Source organism: Balaenoptera physalus (assembly GCF_965194825.1).
Source record: "Balaenoptera physalus genome assembly, chromosome: 4".
NCBI lineage: Eukaryota > Metazoa > Chordata > Mammalia > Artiodactyla > Balaenopteridae > Balaenoptera > Balaenoptera physalus.
In genome coordinates this window covers 57,108,871-57,131,938 of record NC_138891.1, presented here as the reverse complement: position 1 = coordinate 57,131,938, position 23,068 = coordinate 57,108,871, and the positions used below count along the sequence as shown (strand labels likewise).

The 23,068-nt window shown below is 40.9% G+C and overlaps 2 protein-coding genes across 5 annotated transcripts in view; one reads left to right on the top strand and one right to left on the bottom strand.

The window, feature by feature from the left end:
* LOC309659369 (uncharacterized protein) overlaps window positions 1-23,068 on the bottom strand; it is an 813,664-nt gene that overhangs the window by 654,656 nt on the left and 135,940 nt on the right. The gene's annotated exons all lie outside the window — the stretch shown is intronic.
* LOC309659361 (uncharacterized protein) lies at window positions 8,307-17,717 on the top strand. Of its 2 annotated transcripts, XM_082459065.1 has the most exons (3): window positions 8,315-8,446; window positions 9,030-9,099; window positions 13,437-17,717. In XM_082459065.1, the coding sequence occupies exons 1-3, from the start codon at window positions 8,383-8,385 to the stop codon at window positions 13,777-13,779; spliced, it is 477 nt and encodes a 158-aa protein (XP_082315191.1). In that variant the 5' UTR covers window positions 8,315-8,382; the 3' UTR covers window positions 13,780-17,717. The 2 variants fall into 2 exon arrangements, 1 of the variants encoding a protein (XP_082315191.1); XR_014262749.1 differs by lacking the exon at window positions 9,030-9,099 and having other exon boundaries at window positions 8,307-8,446.

The window sequence follows — 23,068 nt, the reverse complement described above, 5'->3', positions numbered from 1 at the left end:
GTCACGCTACCCTTTACATGCTCACTCTTTTCTGCACTTCCTACTCTGATTTTATATGCTGGTCAGTCTCTCTCATCTCTTGCCTTTCCCTTTGTCCTCTGCATTTGTAAAGCATGGTATATCCAGGTGGGGGTTAGCTTCCGTTAGCTGCTTTCTGTAAGGGGAGGTGTTGGGCCTGGTTGGCCCATACTGTGTACCCAAATTTTATTATTTAGATCCTCCCCGTGAAGCAATCAGATGTAACATTATCAGGAGGGGTCTTTAACTGCAGATTTCATTTAAAAATTAAATAAAAAAGAATGCATTGAGAATGACTCAAACCCCATTGTGGAAAAAGAACTATAAACAATTCACACTTGAATAACTTGAGCTGAATGTTATTTGCAGTTTAGTGTGTATTTAATTCAATGTAGGGCTGATGATAACTTACAATCCCTCATCACTAAGAAATTTTTCATAACCCTTGGCCAGTTGTGGCAGAGGGGAGTATCTCTGCCATGGTCCTATTTACATGTCCTTCTTCTTTCAGATCCATTGCCCCATGCTGAGCCCCTTTCTGTATGTGTCTGTGTCTCACTCTGTCTGGGTTTAAGTGGCCACTCTCCCATGTCAAGACTTAATGCCAATTATTTAATGTCATCTCTCTATCTGTAACTACTCAAAGCTCACTTTTAATTCAAATTCCTCATCAACTCTATTTTTCAGAGGTTGCTTTCTCCAAGTATGTTCTACAAACTGCTATCTCTGGCTGCCTGCTGCCATAAATAGCACTCAGTCTCTACATCCTGTGCCACAGCAAAGAGAAGTGTTGTATAGCCCCAGGCATTTTGGTGGGAAGAGAGCTACTTCCAGTTTGGATAGTAAAAGAAAAGCTTCCCTTGTTGCCCAGATCTCTGATACTTCCTGTGTTTCCATGGCAAACTTCCCTCCCCTGGATGCAGCTGCTTGGGAGGGTTGGGAAGAGAAGAATGATTAACCATTTTGTTCCCACAACATACGTTTTATGCTTTCTCTTTTCCCTGCACACTACATTTCACATTCTGTCCTTGTTCCCTTTTTAAGCACCCCCATCTCCATACACATACGCTTTTTTTCAGCTCTCTCAATGTGTGGGGTTACTCACTTAACCCCAGAAAACCTATCTTTTTGGCAGTAAAATACTGGATTCTTAGCAGTGTGACTAGAAAAACATTTTTTTTAAATAAGTCCTCTGTTTTTAGAATGAGTAGGCCCTTGAACCCCTAAGCCAGGGCTGTTGGTCACTCCAGGAAGTCACCTGCAGCTGTAAAAACCAATGCATATAATGAGGATAGTATTTTTGGTATTTTGAATATGTATTCCCCCTTAAATTATGCTCCTCTGCAGCTCTGGCATCCCAGCTTAGCCAAAAAGCTTACTGCTCCTAGGAAAAACAGGCCATTGATCATCTTTGAGTCATAAATCCGACGTTTACAAATCCACATCAAGACAACAGTTATGAAAGCCAAGCTCTGGGTAGAGAGAAAAAAAAGAAAGAAAAGAGAACCACTCCACGTTGCCCTGACCTCATTTAACACAGTAAGAGCCAGACCGGGCCCACCAGGGAGGTCTCACCATGGGCCTAGGGTAGAGAGAACGCAGGACAGAACACAGGAGGCTGCAAATGTGCCTGAGCATCATAGCCTCCTCCCTACCCCATGCGTACCCCTCCCCCCAAAACTGGGATGTGAGCCTAGAATGGGATTTACATAGACAGAGAGGTGCTTCTGCCTCCTTTCCCATTTGGGACTCAGAGCAACTTGCCACAGAATGGCTGCAGCAGAGGAATGCTGGTTGTACAACTTGATTGTGTGGGGAACGCAGGGGGAGGAGGCTCAGTTTAACCCTTCAGAGACTCCCTTAGCCCTCATATGACATCAAAAGTGTCTAGAAGTTGCCAGATGCCCTGAGAAATGAAGCAGGCAATATCCGATGATACTGGGTGGAGAGCTTACCAGAGGGTCACTGTAAGGGGCCACAGGGGAGTCTGCTAGGCTAGAGGGTCAGATGGAAGGGACAAGCATGGAAGTGGTACCAAATCGGCAGAGAGGACAGTCAAGCCCGCAGTGAACCACAAGACTACAGAGCGTGTGTCCACCAGCTGCTAACTTCAGCTGCTGAGCGGCAGCTACCAGGCATAAAAAGGACATCACTGCAGAGAACAGAGGAGCCAGGAGAGTACGGATGGGTCTGAGGTGTCTCTTTCCCACTGCCATCAGGTCAGAAGGCTTTATTCTTGCCATATACTGAGAAACCATCTCAGAAAAGAAAGAGAAAAAATTTTTAAATTCTGAATGACTACCCGAAAGTTACTGTTACCCACATTTGCCAAACCGGGCTAAATTTTACATTTTTCCCTTTGTAGTAGGCAGCTTCTAAAGATTTCTCCCAGTGATCCCCACTTCCTAGCATTCATGGCCTTGTAGTTGTGCTTGAGTATGGTTTGGACCTAATGACTTGCTTCTCACAAACAATACAGCAAAACTGTTGGGTTGTGACTTTGAAGATTTGGTTTGAAAGAGGATTTGGTTTCCAATTTGCTCACCTCTCTTCCTCTCTCCTCTGCTTGTTCTGATTAAACAAGATACCATGTTGTAAGCTACACAGTGGACAGGCCCATGTGGCAAGGAACTCGGGAAGCTTCTGAACAATAGCCAGAAAAGAACTGAGGCCCTCAGTCCTACAATTCACAAGGAACTAAATCCTGCCACCTGACATGGACGAGCTTGACAGATTGTCCCTCAGTCTAGACTTCAGATGGAACCCAACTAAAGTAACCAATTCATTTCAGTTTTCCCAAGACTTTCCTAGTGTGAGCACTGAAAGTTCCACATCCCAAGAAACCACTCAGTCTTGAGCAATCCCACACAGTTAGTCACCCTAGATCCAGCCCTAGATGACACCTTGAATGTAGCCTTCTGAAAGACCCTGAACCAGATGACCAAGCAAAGCCACACCTAGATTTGTGACCTAGAAATCATGAGATAATAAAAGTGTGTTGTTTTAAACTGCTGCACTTTAGGGTAATTAGTTATGCAGCAATTGATAACTACTACATTCTTCATTACCAAACAAATTAAAAGTTCAAGAGAAAGATCCGGTCAGCTATAGAAAAATAAAGAAGCTGCATTTTTCCTTGTGCATCTGCAGGTACTGTGAGTTAAATTAGCAACTCACTATAAATGTACTATACTTCTAAACAGTTGATTCCAGGAGCACAGTTTTCAGAAAGAATGAAGAACTAGGTATGCCCCTGATCTTCAAGTTTAAAAGCAGATTAAGAAATCCAGGCACAATCACCTGACAGATCAAAAATTGCTATCACAAACTTAGTTTCTTTTCTAGACACTCTATAAGTAGATTAAATAAATTTTGTAAGTCAGGCAATGAATCTGTCTTGTAGATAGGACCAGAACCAAAATATCTCCCTATCTCAGGAAGCAAGTATATCATAAAGCCAATATTGAATACGAGTGGGAACTCTTCAAATTTTCTCCTGTCACAGGAAAATTGGCTTCATTTAGCCAATCTACTACACAGAGATCAGCTCTATACCATGCAGACTGGCATTTAACAAATGCAACTTCATGATTATGAGGCATACAATGTAGTACATTAAGACCCTGAGTATTTTCAGTGATAAGGCTCGATCAGAGGCAGTGGCTGAATGATTAGTTTCGGGCATGGAAAAATAATGCCATGGAGGCCAATACAAATGCTTCAGTTTCAATTGAGATAACAACAATAGCCATAGCCATAAATATTTGTACAGTGTTTCACAGCTCAGAAGGATTTGCACACACTTTAAATCAAAGATTCTGACACTTCAACTCTGAAAGACACCTAGGGCAGAAAGAATTCTTTTCATTCTCATTTGATAAGAAAAATTGAAGTTATAAACATTTAAATGATTTTTCCAAAGTCACAGATCTGGGATTCAAACCCAGACATCTCCGAATGGCAAGTGCTACTTACTCTCTTTCCTCCCCAGCAGCAGAGAGAAAGTGGAAATATTCATGAACTATCCAGTTTCCTACTTTCACTGGGAAATGATCTAGGAAGCACTGTGGAAGGCAGAGAGGATCTATAAAGTATATTTATGGAAACAGCAGAACTGTTATGCATCATTGTGGGGATTCTTCTTTCCCTAAGCCCTGGGGTCTCTGAAACACTGCTCTAGTAATAATGACGGTTTAGGTCCAGATGTAGAATAAGTTTTTAGTTGAAGTGTCATATGAATAGAAAATCTAGAATTACTGAGAATAAATTATGTTAGAAATTTGAAAAACACATGGCAAGTGCCCTGAAGTATGGTAAGTTCAATTCAATTTAACAGACAATGATTGAGTCTGCCTCCCATAAGCCAGGCAGTAGTATTCCAGACCTGTGCTGTACAGCATGGTAGCCAATATTCACATATGGCTATTTAATTAAAATTTAAAAAACTAAAAATCCAGTTCCTAGTCACACTAGCCACATTTCAAGGCACCCAGTAGCCATATGAGGCTAGTGGCTAATTATAGAACATTTCCATTATAACAAAAAGTTCTACTGAACAATGCTATTAGACTCTTAAGAAGAAATAACCAAGTCTCCCAGAGTAACTCACATTCTCATGGAGAAAACACTCTACTTTATAGGTACTCTAAAAATGCAGGAGTATAACTCTGGCCAGGCTCTCTAACAATGTCTTATGAGAGGTAACAAATGACTTCTGGATTCACTCCAAATAGGTGCTAGCTAATTAGAGGCTTTTCTCATCCTTTAAAGATATTATGATATGTATTAAAATGTCATGCCTTCTATTTTCCTCATCTTACCAATATTCCATAGGAACCACACACCACAGTCAACATAAAATACTAGATAGTCTCTATTGTAGAAGTGTATTTCCTGTGCACCACCATCCTAGTGAACACGCCAGGCACCACAGTAGCCACAGAATGGGCTGCCCTTTAATCCCTGAAAAAGGTCTGCCAGATTTATAGACCTCAACTGTTGACCCAGTCATTCGTTGGGCATGCCTCAGAACAGGAGGATTGGATGTGGAGCAGCAAGTGGCAACATGACTCAAGGAACCAGTGACCTGGCTGGCTATGTGTCACAGCAGTGAGCTCTCAGGACCCACCCTTCCTAAGTCAGGGTCCTGGCCTTGAGCAGAGCTGTTTGGCCTCAGCTAGATGTCAGCAGAGCAACCTGGCACGCAGCTCAGAGAGTTTTCTAGCCAATCTCACTGCCCCACACAGCCCCATCCTGCTTGTCCATTACAGGCAAGCTTCTCTCTAGTATACTAGAAGCATCTCTAGTATACTGGACAAAAACTGTCCCAATAGACAGTACGGATCAAAGTGAAAAGGAAGGACACTTGGAAATCATACTTCCCATACCCTGAATCCCATAGAAGCACAGAGAGAAGTGAGAGACATGAGGTCACCAGAACCAGGGTAATCCTGTTTCTGCATCTGTGAAATAGAGAGATGTTTCCACACAGAGATGTCATGTCTCACCAGCACAACTACAGTCACCAGCATCATGCTCCTGTGCTGTCCCAGCTCTCAGTTCCTCACACCACCCTGCAGTGAGTAGTACCAGCTTTTAACTCTTCTCCTGTGGACAGACTTGTTTCTTCTGTACTGCTCATGTTTTAATCAATGAACAACTCCAAATCAATGACCAACTAGTTGACTCTTGGTCATTCTTCATGGGAAACATACCAACAGAAGTCTATAGTAAGTATAGATCCCAACAAGACAAATTCAATTTGGGAAATAAGGATCTAGGCCTGTTGCCCCAAATACTATAACTGATAAAATTGCTACTATCATAAAACCTGATTCACCCAGCTCACCCTGTCATTATAATTTTATTCTTGGGGGGGAGGTGTCTTAAAATATTTACAAATTTCAGTCACACAAGCTTCAGGTGCAAATAGTCAACTCATAATGAACTATTAATGCCTTAATAAGGATTAGGATACAGCTACCCAGATTAAGAATGGGACACCAGATGAATCTTGCAGATTTAGCTCGCTAGGGGTGGAAACAGCCCCACAAGAGGAAGTTTAGAGCCAAAGACAAAACCTAACTTACATTGAGATTGTGTACAGGGCAGGCCTCATTTCCAATGGTGAAAAAAGATGAAGCTTTTTCAATAGGTCACGGGCTCTTTAAGTTACAGTCTTGAAAAATCAGCCACTGAAATAGTTTATGAATCTGTGGGTACAGCACAGCGAAACATTTAATCAGGAAACAGAAAACTTTCTGGAACAAATAAGCCAAATGAATGCCTAGAAGTGGAAATGTTAACTAGTGATGTAAGTTCAGAGTACAGCTGTGTCAAAATGAGTCAGGCTTCTGGCCCAACAAGCAAAGTCTATGAAAGATATAGAAGAATTATATTGTTTTTCCTAAACTCAAAACAGTGGACTTTTGCCATGCTAATTCTGAGTTTCTGAGATGAGATACAAGAAATTAAGAAAGCAAAATGGAATGGTTATAAAACAAATACTTCCTACGTTATTGTCTTGAAGAGACAGGGTTGTATTTTTTTTCTTCTGGCAGAGGAGTGATTAGACATCTTTCAGGAGATATGCCTCAGATTTAGTTCAATGACCTTATAGTCTGGGTATGATGGCACCAAAAATATACTCAGTTTATTAGTTAATGTCTAATGAATCACATTTTGAGTGTTTTAGGACAATTCATAAGCTCTTGCGGTTCATTTGGTCCACAAGACATCACTGAACAAACCACAGTGTCAGTGCCTGCATTGGCTGTTCTGCACTCCTTGTGGAAGAATGGTTCCAAGAACCATGCAGGGTGGGACTTTTTGCCAAACTAATCATCATAATTGTCCAGCAACATGATAAAGACTTCAAAGTATCAGTCATTACTTATGTAGGCTTTGGGAAGAAGATAAATCAGTTTCAACAGGTTCTGATTAAAACTGTTCTTAATAATAGTAACTATCGCATATGGAGACATTTGTCAGGCACAATAATAGGCACTATTATTTTTTCCATTTTATATTTGAAGTTTAGGCAGTTTTTAAAACTTGCCCATGGTTACATATCTGGTATGGCAGAGCCAGGGCCTCCAGGAGAGACACTGGAATGCCTCTGCTGGCAACAACTTCAAGCTACACTAAAGTAGTTCTCAGTTGAATTGAGCAGAAAAAAACTTACCAAGTCAAATAACTAGCAAACAGTGCAGAACTGTATGTAATAAAATGCTGAATAGTGGAAAAGAGATTCTAAAGTCCTAGAGAGGTTCAGCAAAAGAGAAAATCCAGACTGGAAGACACAAGCAAGGTTGGCAGTAGAAGGTGCATTGTGAGCTGGCCTTTGGAATGGCTGTGACAGTACAGATACAAGAGCAAAGGTGAGAATAACAGGAGGAAGAGGTTAGAAGGTATGGGAGTTATGAAGAGGCCAGACTGAGCAAACGGTACAGGAGAGAAATAGTTGTCCACTTTTAGGCTTATTCCCAATTTTTAAGCTCACAAAGAACTCAAGGGGCATACAGATCAACCCATGTAATACGTAACGGCAGACCTGATAAGGAATTGCGCTGGAATCTCCGTTACCCAATCTACAGTGCTTCCCGTGAGCTACCATGCAGAAAGGCTGTGCTCCATAATCCTAATTCAATCTAATGTTGATTGAGCCCCTACCTTGGACAGATACAGTGCTAATTATTGGGAAGATAAGAGTGAAAAAGATGTCCCAGGGAACTCATGTTAAAACCACGTAAGTACACAAATATTTGTGGAATGAGTTGGCCTGGGGAGGAGTGTGACAATAGATACACTAAGTGTTAAAGGAAGAAGGAAGGAGTATCCCATCTCTCTTGAGACAGGAAAGACTTCTGAGCAGGAACATTTGATATGGGCCTTGCAAGAGGAGTGAACTATGATCACTCAAGAAAAAGAGAAAGGCAGAACAAACAGCAGGAGCAACTGGCTGTAAACATGGAAGGATCCTACATATGCTATTAGAAGGAAGGGCAACCCAGCAGAGCTACAGCTGAGAAGAGCAGATACGTGAGTCGGGAGGCAGAGCTGCCAGAGCAGCCTTAGATGACGGGGGTGAGGGATAACATAAGGAATCGGAACGTAATTGAGGAGCCACAGAAAAACTTAGCATCCCAATGAGATTTGATCTCTAGTTTAAGACGAAAATCTGGCAGCAAAGTGAAGAACAGATGTGTGTGGGGCAGGGGGGAGAATGAGCTAAAAGGCTCCTGAGCTATTCAAGAAGAAGCCCGAAGTCAGGTGATGGTAACAGACAAGACGAAGGATTCATGAGGCACAGAGGTAGATTAACAAGGCTTACCAACTAAAAGATAACGACGATTTCTGATTCTAATGACTTGGTGGATGGTGGTGTCACTAAATAGGATGGGGACATCAAGACCAAAAGCAATCAAAAGTAAGTACCACTTGAACTAGAAAAATACTGAAAATTCTGAAAACACGTTGATGGATTCTCAAAACTGGGTGATGCCATTTTCTATAATGACGGTGTAGTCTGCCAGAGCAGATGGCTCAGGGGAGTGATAATAAGGACAAAGGACCTCCAGGTCACTAGTTCAAAGTCACAGTTCTCAAATGTCCAAAATTTGTTCACATATCTGACAGCTGTTCAATGACTTATGTAAAAGGAATTAGAGGTCTTAGTTTAGGTTCTAGCAAGACAGGTGTTCCTCTTTATAAATGATACTCGTGTTGATTTTTTATGAAATTAAACCAGTTCTCACCGTTGAGTTGCCTGCTGAGGTGGTTTTGGACTAATCAGAGTCATTTTCTTCCAAAAGCATTCAACCATGGCATAGTTGATTTGTTTAAAAATTTTAAAAGTCAAGGATAGGAATTGGCAAAAAGTGATAAAGCAATCATTTAATATAGCTCTTTCTGCTTCCATCCATCCTTCTTTATTCTCATAACGTCACTTCCAAAAAGGTATCTGCCACATTTCGTGTCTCTGTTTCTTTCATTTCTTTGTCAAAATTTAGATCCAGATAAAGCATTCAGCCTGCAGAGTGGATCTCTCTGCCTTTGGAAGATAACACAGTGTCACCACAGGTTTTTGAATTTTATATGTATGTGTGTGTGTGTATATATATATATATATATATATATATATATATATAAAACATGTGTCCTTCCTTTCAAACCCAAAGTTCCAAGTGGAAGGATATGTGTCCTGGGCATTACGTGAGATATACAGATTGTTCCCAGAGGCCTCCACAGCAAGAGACTCTTTGAGGTGCAGGGGAACCTCAGACCTCCATGGTTCCATATTTGCTTACCCTGTACCCATGTGTGGACTGGCCCATGGCAAACCACCGTAAAAAAATGAAGTCTCATAAGAAATGTGCTTGAATTTGTACATTCCTTGGTGTCGGCTAAAGCCACAGGAACTTTGGCTGTATTTTAAAGTTACACCCATTCCTCATTGCAGTGCAGGTCTGTGAAATAATGCCTTAGCTCTGCCAAAAACCACAATGATTATCAACAGTGTAAGTAATCAAGTAAAAGCACTTTTCCACAGCCCACTGACCAGACTGTCAAGAAAACAAGAAGTAGTAGCAAAAATTGATTGCCGTTTGCAAAGATAATTTCTGTCTGAATTATATTACTGTATAGCAACAGTGATGCACGTGTGCCTGGCATCTTTACAGTAAGCATTTTAGGTTTAATTTAGAAATCTGAGTCATTAGAAAACTTCTCTCTCATTATGATGAAGGGGCCACCGTGGACTCAGCACTATTACAATCTGAAGAGGGAAAGGGAATAAACAAGCAAGCTACACGCACTAAAAGCAGAGAGAATTACCACTGGGCTGAAATAGTGGGAAGAAATTCAAATTATAGACAGCTGCTTACTACTGAATAGTTAATACAAGCATGGTTATTTTACATTATTAAGCAGCTTATTTTTAATGTTCTAATATAAAGTGATATGGTCACTGTTTTGTTGTTTTAAACCCTTCATTTCTATGAGGGAAATAAGGCTTCAAATTGTAGGAAACAGGCCAAATAGATCAACCAAATTAGACTTCCCCACCCCTCACAGATACCCCTATGCTTCTTTTTCAATAATTGCTAGCATCGGTATTCAATAACTCAGGCTGGCAAGATGTTCAACCCTATGCTGCTGGAAAATCTTATTTAAATTGAATTTTTCCCTATTCAACTCTTAATGTCAGAACCTGGAAGATGTCTGGTGAAAAGCATCAAGACTTACTGGAAATTAATGTAGCGGAAACATAATAAACTTGGGCCGGAGGCCTCCTCACAAGATTAGTAGGTGTGAATCAGTGGTTCAAAACCTGGTTGCATACTAGCACGGCCGGGAAGCCTTTTTTAAAATACTGATGTTTGAGCAGCCCCCTCCAGGGGCCATTTAATAAAACATCTGGTGAGAATGGGGCCCAGGCACGATTGGGTTTTTGAGCCCTTCCTCCGTAGGTGCTTCTAGTGTACAACCTGGTTTGAGAATCACTGTTTCATGTTCTGGCATGCCTGTGGAGAGAGAATTTTGTGCGTATTTGCCTAGAAATACTTGCGACTGATTACACTAAGAGCCCTTGGCATTCAAACTTACATGTCCATTGGAGACACCTGGGGAATTTTAAGAATGCTGACACCTGCGTCTCACCTTCCAGGATCCTGATATTCTGGGAGTGGCCAATCACTTCCAAATGACTCCAATGTGTAGCCAAGTTTGAGAGCCACTGCTCTCCATCTATGAAATTGATGAGGGCTGAGCTGGAGGTGGTCCAGTATGAGTATTAACAAGACAGGGCTCAGGGTAACCTACAGACATCACACCGAAAGAATAGGAATCCTTCCTCCTGTTGCCAGAACTGTGATGCTGACGTTTAGACTGTACAGAAATAAGCACATCAACAATTGTCTATTCTGAGTAATAAGAGTTGTTTCCATAGAAACAACTGACTAATAATCATAATGGCTAATTAGATAAGTGATTTCCAAAACCTATTTGGATGACAACTAATGTAATAAACTTCAAACTCCTTTTTCAGTGACATGTTTCTTCCTACTTCTCTTAATGGTCTGTCAAGGCTTGGCACTCGGGTCAGTAAAAACCAGTTTTTTAAACCTTAACACCTCCAGAAGAATTACTGAGCATACAGAAAAGTAGCATACAACAAGCTTGAGTGTGGCGTCAAACAGACCAAAATCTGCATCCTGGCTGTGCCATGTATTAAGCAGCCAGCCTCAAGAATGGGGCTGAACCTCCCCCCCTTGTCTTCTCGTCAGTAAAATGGCAGTGATTACCCACCCACAGCATGGTAATGAGGATTTGAGAGAACGAATTTCTCTGTTACAGTGCTTTGCACATAGCTATTCCTAGAAAAAGCATAGTAACTATTATTAAAATCATGGCCTAAATCAGGGGGCTGTTCAGGGTTAACATGATACCAAAGTTAAATTTCTCCAGACAGGATGACCACAAATAAAGTTCAAATGACTCCTTACTGCCATCTCATCAGAATACAGAGTCTTGCAATGATTGAGTCTCACCACCATTTTTCAGCACATTTTGGGTTTTTTTGGACCAGTGACCAAGATATTTGGTGGTTCTCCCTGGTGCTATTACCCTTCCTGGCCACACTGGTTTCCTTCCATTTTCCTCAGGGTAAAGATGACTGGCCTATTCTTGATGTTCCTTCATTCCTCTCCTATTTCTGCCTCAGTGCGGCTACCAAATCCATATCTCGCAAACAAGGTTCTGAAACAGAAGATGCCGCCATCAGTCTTATCTACTCAGCTAACCAAACAAGCCCAGGTGATGTGCTCAGAACCCTCTGTCCCTTTCCCTCCTTCCCAGAGTCGGCATCCTAGGCCTGGGAAAAGTATAAAATTCATGGCTCTGACACCCTTGTTTTATAGATGAGTCACAGTAACTACCTCAGCAGAAAGATTCTAAATGACTGTTCGCTTTCACACCTTCAAGATACACCTCAGCAGCCCTATGGGGAGGTATTGTTACAGAGGAGTAAACAGAAGCCTAGAAAAGATGGAACTCTGCTGAAGTCACACAGCTGGCAGAAGTGGGATGAGAACTAAGGCCTGCTGATTCCTAGTTCAGTGCTCTGCATAGGAAGCACGTTTGCAGCTTTCCAGGTTTTTCTCAGGCTGTCTGCATATAGCACCACCATAGCGAAAGTGTCATCCGTTTACGGCGCAGAGGTGAAGTGATATTCATTTTTCCCTGAGAGACTTTCTCGCAGATAAATGTTTTATGGCTGAGTGCAAGACTGACAGCATTCAGCAATCTAGTCAGGTTCCACACTGTAAAGTAACATAAAGTGGTCTTGGGAGGTTCCCAGTCTCCTCCCCAACACTGACACTGCAAATTCCAGTATTAAAAGGAATTCTGTGAACCGCCTGCGAACAAGCCAAACCCACTGTTATTGTCCCTAAAAGCCCGACACGCTTGGTACACAGGCTGGGCAGCGCCATGCGATGATGCAGCACATGTTGGATACCCCGGCTCCGAAAGGAAGACCAGAGGAGACGGCGGCGTTCCTTTGAGCCACCATTTGCCTTGGGATAAATACACCAAGAAGCAATTAGTGCCAGTCAGATTCTACCAAAGGCAGGAAGATAAGACCACTAGTGAATAGCAACTGGTTAGTGGCCTATTAACACTTTTGGTCCAGTCTAAGGAAAGCAGCACGAATGTATCTTCCCAAAATGGTACATGTCCTCTGATGTTGAAAGTTATTTTAAAAGGTTCAGGGATAAACCTCTGTTTAAATTATGTGGGTTTTTTTTTTTTTTCAAGCGTATGCATTTGAAACACACATACACACAGCACATTAAACTCATGATTCCCTGCCTATTATTGCTTAAGATGAGGCTAAATTTAATTGGAAAAAAGTAAACTGACTTAAAGAAAAATTGATGGTTCATGGCTTTGGTAAAAATAGCAACACATTTAAAATGACTCCAGTTTGGGAAACATCAGTGCACTGGTTACAAGCATGATGGGCTGTGGAGCTGAAAGGACTTGACCTTGAATCCTGAATCTACTGTCTTGTAATTGAGTAAGACTTAAGTCTGTTTCCTCACCTATGAGGTGAGGATAATGTCACTGACCTCAAAGAAGCAAAGTTTCAATTAAATGAAATACTATAGGTAAAGGGCCTGGCCTATCTGCTGACTATCATTATTATTATAACTGCCTGGACAGATTCAATAGACTGAATAAAACCAGTCCTATCAAGCAAACTTGGCTGATGCCATTTGGAGAGGAGTCACACTCAGACTCCAGACTAGCTGTCACCAGCAAAGTCCATTAACAATTCCCAGAGAATAAAAATAGAATGTGAGTAACAAAATAAAGTCTAACCTTTTTTTTTTTTTTTTCCTTTGGACTTCGTCTAGTTTTGCTGGCTCACAGGGTACCTCAGGCACCAGTTACTTCAGACCAGAGCTCCTCGGTGCGTGGTTCACCTCAGCTCAGGCGCCTCGTGCAGGAGCGCTGCGAACAAGACACTGGAATTCAAGATGGCCACGGCGGGCCATGCGCATGCGCCCGGCTCGGCGATCCGGAGCGGTGAGCAGCACGGCTGGGCCAGCCCCGCGAGATCTCCGCCCCTCCCCCAACGGAGACCCCATAAAGCAGCCCCGCCCCCCGCCTACAGGGAGAGCGTGTGCTCTAGAGCCGGAGTGCGAGCTTCGGCGTTATCTGATCAAAGAAGGAAGCTTTCCTTTGCTTCGGAACTGAACTTGGTCTCCTTCTACTGGCTTGAAGGACACCAGGCGGGAGGACCCATGTTGGGGACTGACTTGGGAGGGTTCGGTAACATAGGGAAGTCAGTGCTGCCCATGCTAGGCCTGCTACCCTGTCACAGCTCCAGGGCGGTCGTGACCTCCCTGGTAGCACCATCTGCTCCGAGCGAGCCGCAGTTCACCAGCTGGTGGGAGGCAGAGCTCTTCCCGGGCGTAGCTGTCACACCGTCGTGCTAACGCCCTCCTCCAGGTGTGCGTGCTAACGCTCTGCAAAGCTATCTTCTCCAGCAGCTCGAGGCCTCCCAGCACGTTTGTATCCCGAGCACACTGCACACAGCTCTGCTCCATTGCGAGGCCAGACCAGCAACAGCCGGCATCCTGACCGCAGTGAGAAACAGGAGAGGTCTCAGTAATGGCTGCCATAGGATGTCTTGCCTTGCCTTTGAAACAGGCGATCCTGGGAGGATTTCTTCAAGAACCCTGTGTTGGCAGATGAATGGAAGCAGCCATTGCCTCCCCAGCAGAAAGCTCTGAACAGGCACCTTCAAGCCCAGATTGTCATCTGCCTACGAGGCTTGGCAGCAAGGCTGATGCCTCAGAGAAAACTAAGAGCACCCGGTCTCACCTGGCAGACTCAGGGCCCGTGCTTGTTATTCTTCTTTTCTATCATAAACATCACATGTACTCAATGTAGAAAATTTAGAAAATATATAAAACAAAATTTCCCAAATGCCACAACTCAGTAAGAACTATTAACATTTTGATATTTCCTTCCAGAATTAGGATTTTTTTTGTACAGTTGTAATGGAACTATTTATATATTTAACATTGCATCAGAAATTCCCCATTCTAATGTTTTTCATAATGGCCAGATCATTGCATCATATAAGTATACTGTGATGTGCTTAACCAATCCCCTATTAGTGGGTATTTGCATTTTCATTTTTATTATAATTAATTCTGTAATAAATATCTTTGTGCATGCATCTTTATCCACATTTCAAATTATTTCCTTAGGAGAATTTCTATTTCTAGATATGGAATTACTGGGTTAAATTGTGTGTTTTTCGGTTCTTGTTATGTACTATTCGATTGCTCCTGGAAAGATAAAGACACTTTGCAGTCCTACAACAAGCATATGAGACCCCAGTCTTACCAAATTCTTGCCAGAGGATTTCTCCTTTTTAATTCTTTGCTAATTTAACAGACAAAAAGAAACTAATGGCTTCTTGTTTACTGTGCATCTCTCTATTGCTTAATTTTTTACATGCCTTTAGCCATTTGTTTTGCTCTTTTGTGAACATTCTGATCATGTCCTTTGCTCTTTTATCTTTTGATTTCTTTTGCTAAGATCTATAATTAAAATATTCTCACTTCACTTCCATTCAAGATCATTAGAACTAATTTTTCTCCCACTGAAAGAACAATACATTACATTACCGTAGGTGTCGGGATAAAAAATGGTTCATCTGTCATTTTATTCCTGTGTAATTAGAATATAAAAACTTTTCTTTATGGAATGCAACCTGACACTTTAACTTGTTTAGGAAAGTATATATAATAGGTTATGCTTATATTACATTGCCTTGTGTTTATTACTGTTTTGGAATGTTTTACTTCATGGATTTTAGTTTGGTAGATTAGACATCATTTTGGTTTAAAGTACAAGATTATGGGGTTTTTTGGAGATATTAAAATAAAAACAGAAAACATGGTCAGTTGATTTATTTTCAAAGATTGTGTCTCTGTGTGAATTTCCATATATAAACTATACCTGAGATGACCTTGGACACGATGTTAAAGTTAACCAAGGTTTAAAAAAACAAAAACCACAATTTTCATAAAAGAAACATCTACAAACAGGCGGTCCAAATAAAATCTCTCCTCCTCCAGGGAGCCTCCTCAGAATCCCCTAGGCAGAATTCCTCTCTCCCTCCCCAGCAGATCCACAACTTACTGCATATGCCCCAGTGCCATTAGTCATTAAGATGTACTTTGAATTGGTGATATGTGTACATCTCACTCCATCAAGGTGATTAATTTCTGGAAAGCAGGAACAATGTTTTGTTTATCTGTGTGTCTATCTGTGATCCCAATATAGTGCTTTGAGTATAGTACATGCTCAGTAAACAGACTGAATTGAACTAAACTTTAAAATTTTGAGAAGGGGACTATGTGGAATAGTGGAATCCATGCAGGGTTTTGAGTCAGATTAAGTCAGCTCAGAATCCGGCTGTGACACCAGCTATGAGACCCCACACAAGTTAACTTAGCCTCCTGAGCTACTTTGTCATCTATATGGGGATAACAATGCCTACCGTGGCAGGCCCTCTAAGTTGGCTAACCCAGTTTCACTCTTGCCTTCCTCAAATGTAATGACTAGAAAGCTAAATCCTCAATTTCCCAGCCTCCTCCCTGCTGAAAAGGTCATGGGCCACACTTCTTGCCAGTGAGACAAAGACATAAACAGCTGAAAAGTTTCTAGGAACTCTTTGTGTTCTAGATAAAGCAGCTCGTACACCCTAGACAAAGCAAATGTCAACATGATGCCTACAGATACACTGCCCACTTTGCAACCATGAGGCCAAAACATGAAGGCAGTTGCCAAAGACTGAGGAAGATGGACTGGGAAGCTAGAAAGAGTCTGGAGACTTTAGTGGCCTCACTGAGACCCAATTCAACAACTGCCATTCTCTGGACTTTGTATATGGAAGAAATGATCCATATATGTTTAAGCCACTGTTATCGGGTGTTCTATTATTTACCACCAAATACATTTCAAAGTGACTCTACCTTATAGGATTACTGTAAATAATAAAGATAAATCACATATGTCACAGGACTTAATACATTGTAAGCATTCAATAAGTGATTGCAGATAGCCTCATCCAACAGAGGGCAGACAGCAGAAGCAAGAAGAACTACAATCTTGCAGCCTGTGGAACAAATACCACATTCACAGAAAGATAGAAAAGATGAAAAGGCAGAGGGCTATGTACCAGATGAAGGAACAAGATAAAACCCCAGAAAAACAACTAAATGAAGTGGAGATAGGCAACCTTCCAGAAAAAGAATTCACAATAATGATAGTGAAGATGATCCAGGACCTTGGAAAAAGAATGGAGGCAAAGATTGAGAAGATGCAAGAAATGTTTAACAAAGACCTAGAAGAATTAAAGAACAAACAAACAGAGATGTACAATACAATAACTGAAATGAAAAATACATTAGAAGGACTCAATAGCAGAATAACTGAGGCAGAAGAACGGATAAGTGACCTGGAAGACAGAATGGTGTAATTCACTGCTGCGGAACAGAATAAATAAAAAAGAATGAAAAGAAATGAAGACAGCCTAAGAGACCTCTGGGACAACATTAAATGCAACAACATTCGCATTATAGGGGTCCCAGAAGGAGAAGAGAGAGTGAAAGGACCCGAGAAAATATTTGAAGAGATTATAGTCAAAAACTTCCCTAACATGGGAAAGGAAATAGCCACCCAAGTCCAGGAAGCACAGAGAGTCCCATACAGGATAAACCCAAGGAGAAACACGCCGAGACACATAGTAAACAAATTGGCAAAAGTTAAAGACAGAGAAAAATTATTGAAAGCAGCAAGGGAAAAATGACACATAACATACAAGGGAACTCCCATGAGGTTAAAGCTGATTTCTCAGCATAAACTCTACAGGCCAGAAAGGAGTGGCATGACATATTTAAAGTGATGAAAGGGAAGAACCTACAACCAAGATTACTCTACCTGGCAAGGATCTCATTCAGATCTGATGGAGAAATCAAAAGCTTTACAGACAAGCAAAAGCTAAGAGAATTCAGCCCCACCAAACCACCTCTACAACAAATGCTAAAGGAACTTCTCTAAGTCGGAAACACAAGAGAAGCAAAGGACCTAAAAAAACAAACACAAAACAATTAAGAGAATGGTAAAACGTGAATGGATTAAATGCTCCTACCAAAAGACACAGGCTTGCTGAATGGATACAAAAACAAGACCCATATATATGCTGTCTACAAAAGACCCACTTCAGACCTAGGGATACATACAGACTGAAAGTGAGGGGATGGAAAAAGATATTCCATGCAAATGGAAATCAAAAGAAAGCTGGAGTAGCAATGCTCATATCAGATAAAATAGACTTTAAAATAAAGAATGTTACAAGACACAAGGAAGGACGCTACATAATGATCCAGGGATCAATCCAAGAAGAAGATATAACAATTATAAACATATATGCACCCAATATAGGAGCACCTCAATACATAAGGCAACTCCTAACAGCTATAAAAGAGGAAATCAACAGTAACACAATAATAGTGGGGGACTTTAACACCTCACTTACACCAATAGACAGATCATCCAAAATGAAAATAAATAAGGAAACAGAAGCTTTAAATGACACAATAGACCAGATAGATTTAATTGATATTTATAGGATATTCCATCCAAAAACAGCAGATTACACTTTCTTCTCAAGTGCACATGGAACATTCTCCAGGATAGATCACATCTTGGGTCACAAATCAAGCCTCAGTAAATTAAAAAAAATTGAAATCATATCAAGCATCTTTTCTGACCACAACACTATGAGATTAGAAATGAATCACAGGGGAAAAAACCGTAAAAAAAACAAACACATGGAGGCTAAACAATACATTACTAAAAAACCAAGAGATCACTGAAGAAATCAAAGAGGAAATCAAAAAATACCTAGAGACAAATGATAATGAAAACACGACGATCCAAAACCTATGGGATGCAGCAAAAACAGTTCTAAGAGGGAAGTTTATAGCTATACAAGCTGACCTCAAGAAACAAGAAAAATCTCAAATAAACAATCTAACCTTACACCTAAAGAAACTAGAGAAAGAAGAACAAACTAAACCCAAAGTTAGCAGAAGGAAAGAAATCATAAAGATCAGATCAGAAATAAATGAAATAGAAACAAAGAAAACAATAGCAAAGATCAATAAAACTAAAAGCTGGTTCCTTCAGACGATAAACAAAATTGATAAACCATTAGCCAGACTCATCAAGAAAGAGGGAGAGGACTCAAATCAATAAAATTAGAAATGAAACAGGAGAAGTTACAACAGACACCGCAGAAATACAAAACATCCTAAGAGACTACTACAAGCAACCCTTTGCCAATAAAATGGACAATCTGGAAGAAATGGACAAATTCTTAGAAAGGTATAACCTTCCAAGACTGAACCAGGAAGAAATAGAAAATATGAACAGACCAATCACAAGTAATGAAATTGAAACTGTGATAAAAAATCTTCCAACAGGGGCTTCCCTGGTGGCGCAGTGGTTAAGAATCTGCCTGCCAATGCAGGGGACACGGGTTCGAGCCCTGGTCTGGGAAGATCCCACATGCCGCGGAGCAACTAAGCCCGTGAGCCACAACTACTGAGCCTGCGCGTCTGGAGCCTGTGCTCCGCAAGGGGAGAGGCCGCGACAGTGAGAGGCCCGCGCACCGCGATGAAGAATGGCCCCCACTCGCTGCAACTGGAGAAAGCCCTCACGCAGAAAAGAAGACCCAACACAGCCAAAAATAAATAAATAAATAAAAATCTTTTTAAAAAATAAAAATAAAAAAATAAAAAGCACTGAATTGATAACTAGAAAAATTGTTTAAAAAAAAAAAATCTTCCAACAAACAAAAGTCCAGGACCAGATGGCTTCACAGGTGAATTCTATCAAACATTTAGAGAAGAGCTAACACCCATCCTTCTCAAACTCTTACAAAAAATTGCAGAGGAAGGAACAATCCCAAACTCATTCTATGAGGCCACCATCACCCTGATACCAAAATCAGACATACATACTACAAAAAAAGAAAATTACAGGCCAATATCACTGATGAATATAGATGCAAAAATCCTCAACAAAATACTAGCAAACAGAATCCAACAACACATTAAAAGGATTGTACACCATGATCAAGTGGGATTTATCCCAGGGATGCAAAGATTCTTCAATATACACATACCAATCAATGTGATACACCATATTAACAAACTGAAGAATAAAAACCATATGATCATCTCAATAGATGCAGAAAAGGCTTTTGACAAAATTCAACACCCATTTACGATAAAAACTCTCCAGAAAGTGGGCAAAGAGGGAACCTACCTCAACATAATAAAGGCCATATATGACAAACCCACAGCAAACATCCTTCTCAATGCTGAAAAACTGAAAGGATTTCCTCTAAGATCAGGAACCAGACAAGGATGTCCATTCTCACCACTGTTATTCAACATAGTTTTGGAAGTCCTAGACACGGCAATCAGAGAAGAAAAAGAAATAAAAGGGATACAAATTGGAAAAGAAGAAGTAAAACTGTCACTGTTTGCAGATGACATGATACTATACATAGAGAATCCTAAAGATGCCACCAGAAAACTACTAGAGCTAATCAAGAATTTGGTAAAGTTGCAGGATACAAAATTAATGCACAGAAATCTCTTGCATTCCTATACACTAATGATGAAAAATCTGAAAGAGAAATTAAGGAAACACTCCCATTTACCAGTGCAACAAAAAGAATAAAATACCTAGGAATAAACCTACCTAGGGAGACAAAAGACCTGTATGCAGAAAACTATAAGACACTGATGAAAGAAATTAAATATGATACAAACAGATGGAGAGATATACCATGTTCTTGGATTGGAAGAATCAATATTGTGAAAATGACTACACTGCCCAAAGCAATCTACAGATTCAATGCAATCCCTATCAAATTACCAGTGGCATCTTTTACAGAACTAGAACAAAAAATCTTAAAATTTGTATGGAGACACAAAAGACCCCGAATAGCCAAAGCGGTCTTGAGGGAAAAAAAAAACGGAACTGGAGGAATCACACTCCCTGACTTGAGACTATAATACAAAGCTACAGTAATCAAGACAATATGGTACTGGCACAAAAACAGAAATATAGATCAATGGAACAGGATAGAAAGCCCAGAGATAAACCCACGCACCTATGGTCAACTAATCTATGACAAAGGAGGCAAGGATATACAATGGAGAAAAGACAGTCTCTTCAATAAGTGGTGCTCGGAAAACTGGACAGCTACACGTAAAAGAATGAAATTAGAACACTCCCTAACAGCATACACAAAAATAAACTCAAAGTGGATTAGAGACCTAAATGTAAGACTGGACACTATAAAACTCTTAGAGGAAAACATAGGAAGAACACACTTTGACATAAATCACAGCAAGATCTTTTTTGATCCACCTCCTAGAGTAATGGAAATAAAAACAAAAATAAACAAATGGGACCTAATGAAACTTAAAAGCTTTTACACAGCAAAGGAAACTACAAACAAGACAAAAAGACAGGGGCTTCCCTGGTGGCGCGGTGGTTGAGAGTCTGCCTGCCAATGCAGGGGACACGGGTTCGAGCCCTGGTCTGGGAGGATCCCACATGCCGCGGAGCAACAGGGCCCGTGAGCCACGGCTGCTGAGCCTGCGCGTCTGGAGCCTGCGCTCCGCAGCAAGAGGGGCCGCGATGGTGAGAGACCCGCGCACCGCGATGAAGAGTGGCCCCCACTTGCTACAACACACGAGAGAAAGTCCTCACACAGAAACGAAGACCCAACACAGCCATAAATAAATAAATAAATACATTAAAAAAAAAAAAGAAATCAATGAAATAGAAAGCAAAGTTAAGAATTAAGCTCAATAAAATCAAAAAAAAAGCACATGTTTAAAAAAAAAAAAAAGACAAAAAGACAACCCTCACAATGGGAGAAAAAATTTGCAAACGAATCAACGGACAAAGGATTACTCTCCAAAATATATAAACAGCTCATGCAGCTCAACATCAAAAAAACAAACAACCCAATCCAAAAATGGGTAGAAGACCTAAATAGACATTTCTCCAAAGAAGACATACAGATGGCCAAGAAGCACATGAAAAGTTGCTCCACATCACTAATTATTAGAGAAATGCAAATCAAAACTACAATGAGGTATCACCTCACACCAGTTAGAATGGGCATCATCAGAAAATCTACAAACAACAAATGCTGGAGAGGGTGTGGAGAAAAGGGAACTCTCTTGCACTGTTGGTGGGAACATAAATTGATACAGCCACTATGGAGAACAGTATGGAGGTTCCTTAAAAAACTAAAAATAGAACTACCATATGATCCAGCAATCCCACTACTGGGCACATACCCAGAGAAAACCATAATTCAAAAAGACACATGCACCCCAATGTTCATTGCAGCACTATTTACAATACCCAGGTCATGGAAGCAACCTAAATGTCCATCGACAGACGAATGGATAAAGAAGATGTGGTACATATATACAATGGAATATTGCTCAGCCATAAAAAGGAACAAAATTGGGTCATTTGTAGAGATGTGGATGGATCTAGAGATTGTCATATAGAGTGAAGTAAATCAGAAAGAGAAAAAGAAATATCGTGTATTAACACATATATGTGGAACCTAGAAAAATGGTACCGATGAACTGATTTGCAGGGCAGAAACTGAGACACAGATATAGAGAACAAACATATGGACACCAAGAGGGGAAAGCGGCAGGGGGTGGTGGTGGTGGTGGGATGAATTGGGAGATTGGGATTGACATATATACACGAATATGTATAAAATAGATAACTAATAAGAACCTGGTTTATAAAAAAATAAATAAAATAAAATTCAAAAAATAAAAAAAGTGATCGCTTTTAATAGCACTAGAGAGGGTGTGACGTGCTGGTGAGTGACAAGGAGTTTTGGAGCATCGGGTGAGAATCTGGAACTAGGCACTGAAGGAGAAAGTAGGGAACAGAATAGGAGGGACCTTGTAGGCCAAGGACAGAAATCCATCGTGAGAGCAATGGACATGGAGAAAAGAGAATGAGACTGGATGGTGCTTAATGTTCTCCTGGTTCTCTGGGCTCCTGGAGATCAAATCCCCTTGTCCATCAACACCCCCGCCCTACCCCTACTCCTCAGGGCCAGATGTGCTTCAGAATCTGTGCTTTATAAGAACACAAGAAGTCTCATGTAAAGTGTTCCCAGCTCTTACTTAGATATATCAATGTCCAACATCACTGTCTTGTGCAGTAGTGGCCAGTGCCTCCCCCTTAAAGTCACTTCCCCTCTGGCCAGGTCCTCCATATTGCTCCTAAGTGCTAAAGCCAATCTCTTACTTCTCCTGGGTACCTACCTTGGGCACCCTCATTAATCATCAGCCCAGAGCTTCATAGAAAGTGGTCTTTGGGGTCCTTGGGTAAC

What these genes read in the sequence shown, in the direction of transcription:
- LOC309659361 (XM_082459065.1), top strand. Translation starts at nt 8,383, where the DNA reads ATGACTTGGTGGATGGTGGTGTCACTAAATAGGATGGGGACATCAAGA. An exon ending in AAGACCAAAAGCAATCAAAA is followed by an intron (nt 8,447 to 9,029) that starts GTAAGTACCACT and finishes GTCAAAATTTAG; the next exon opens with ATCCAGATAAAGCATTCAGC. An exon ending in ATAACACAGTGTCACCACAG is followed by an intron (nt 9,100 to 13,436) that starts GTTTTTGAATTT and finishes GACTTCGTCTAG; the next exon opens with TTTTGCTGGCTCACAGGGTA.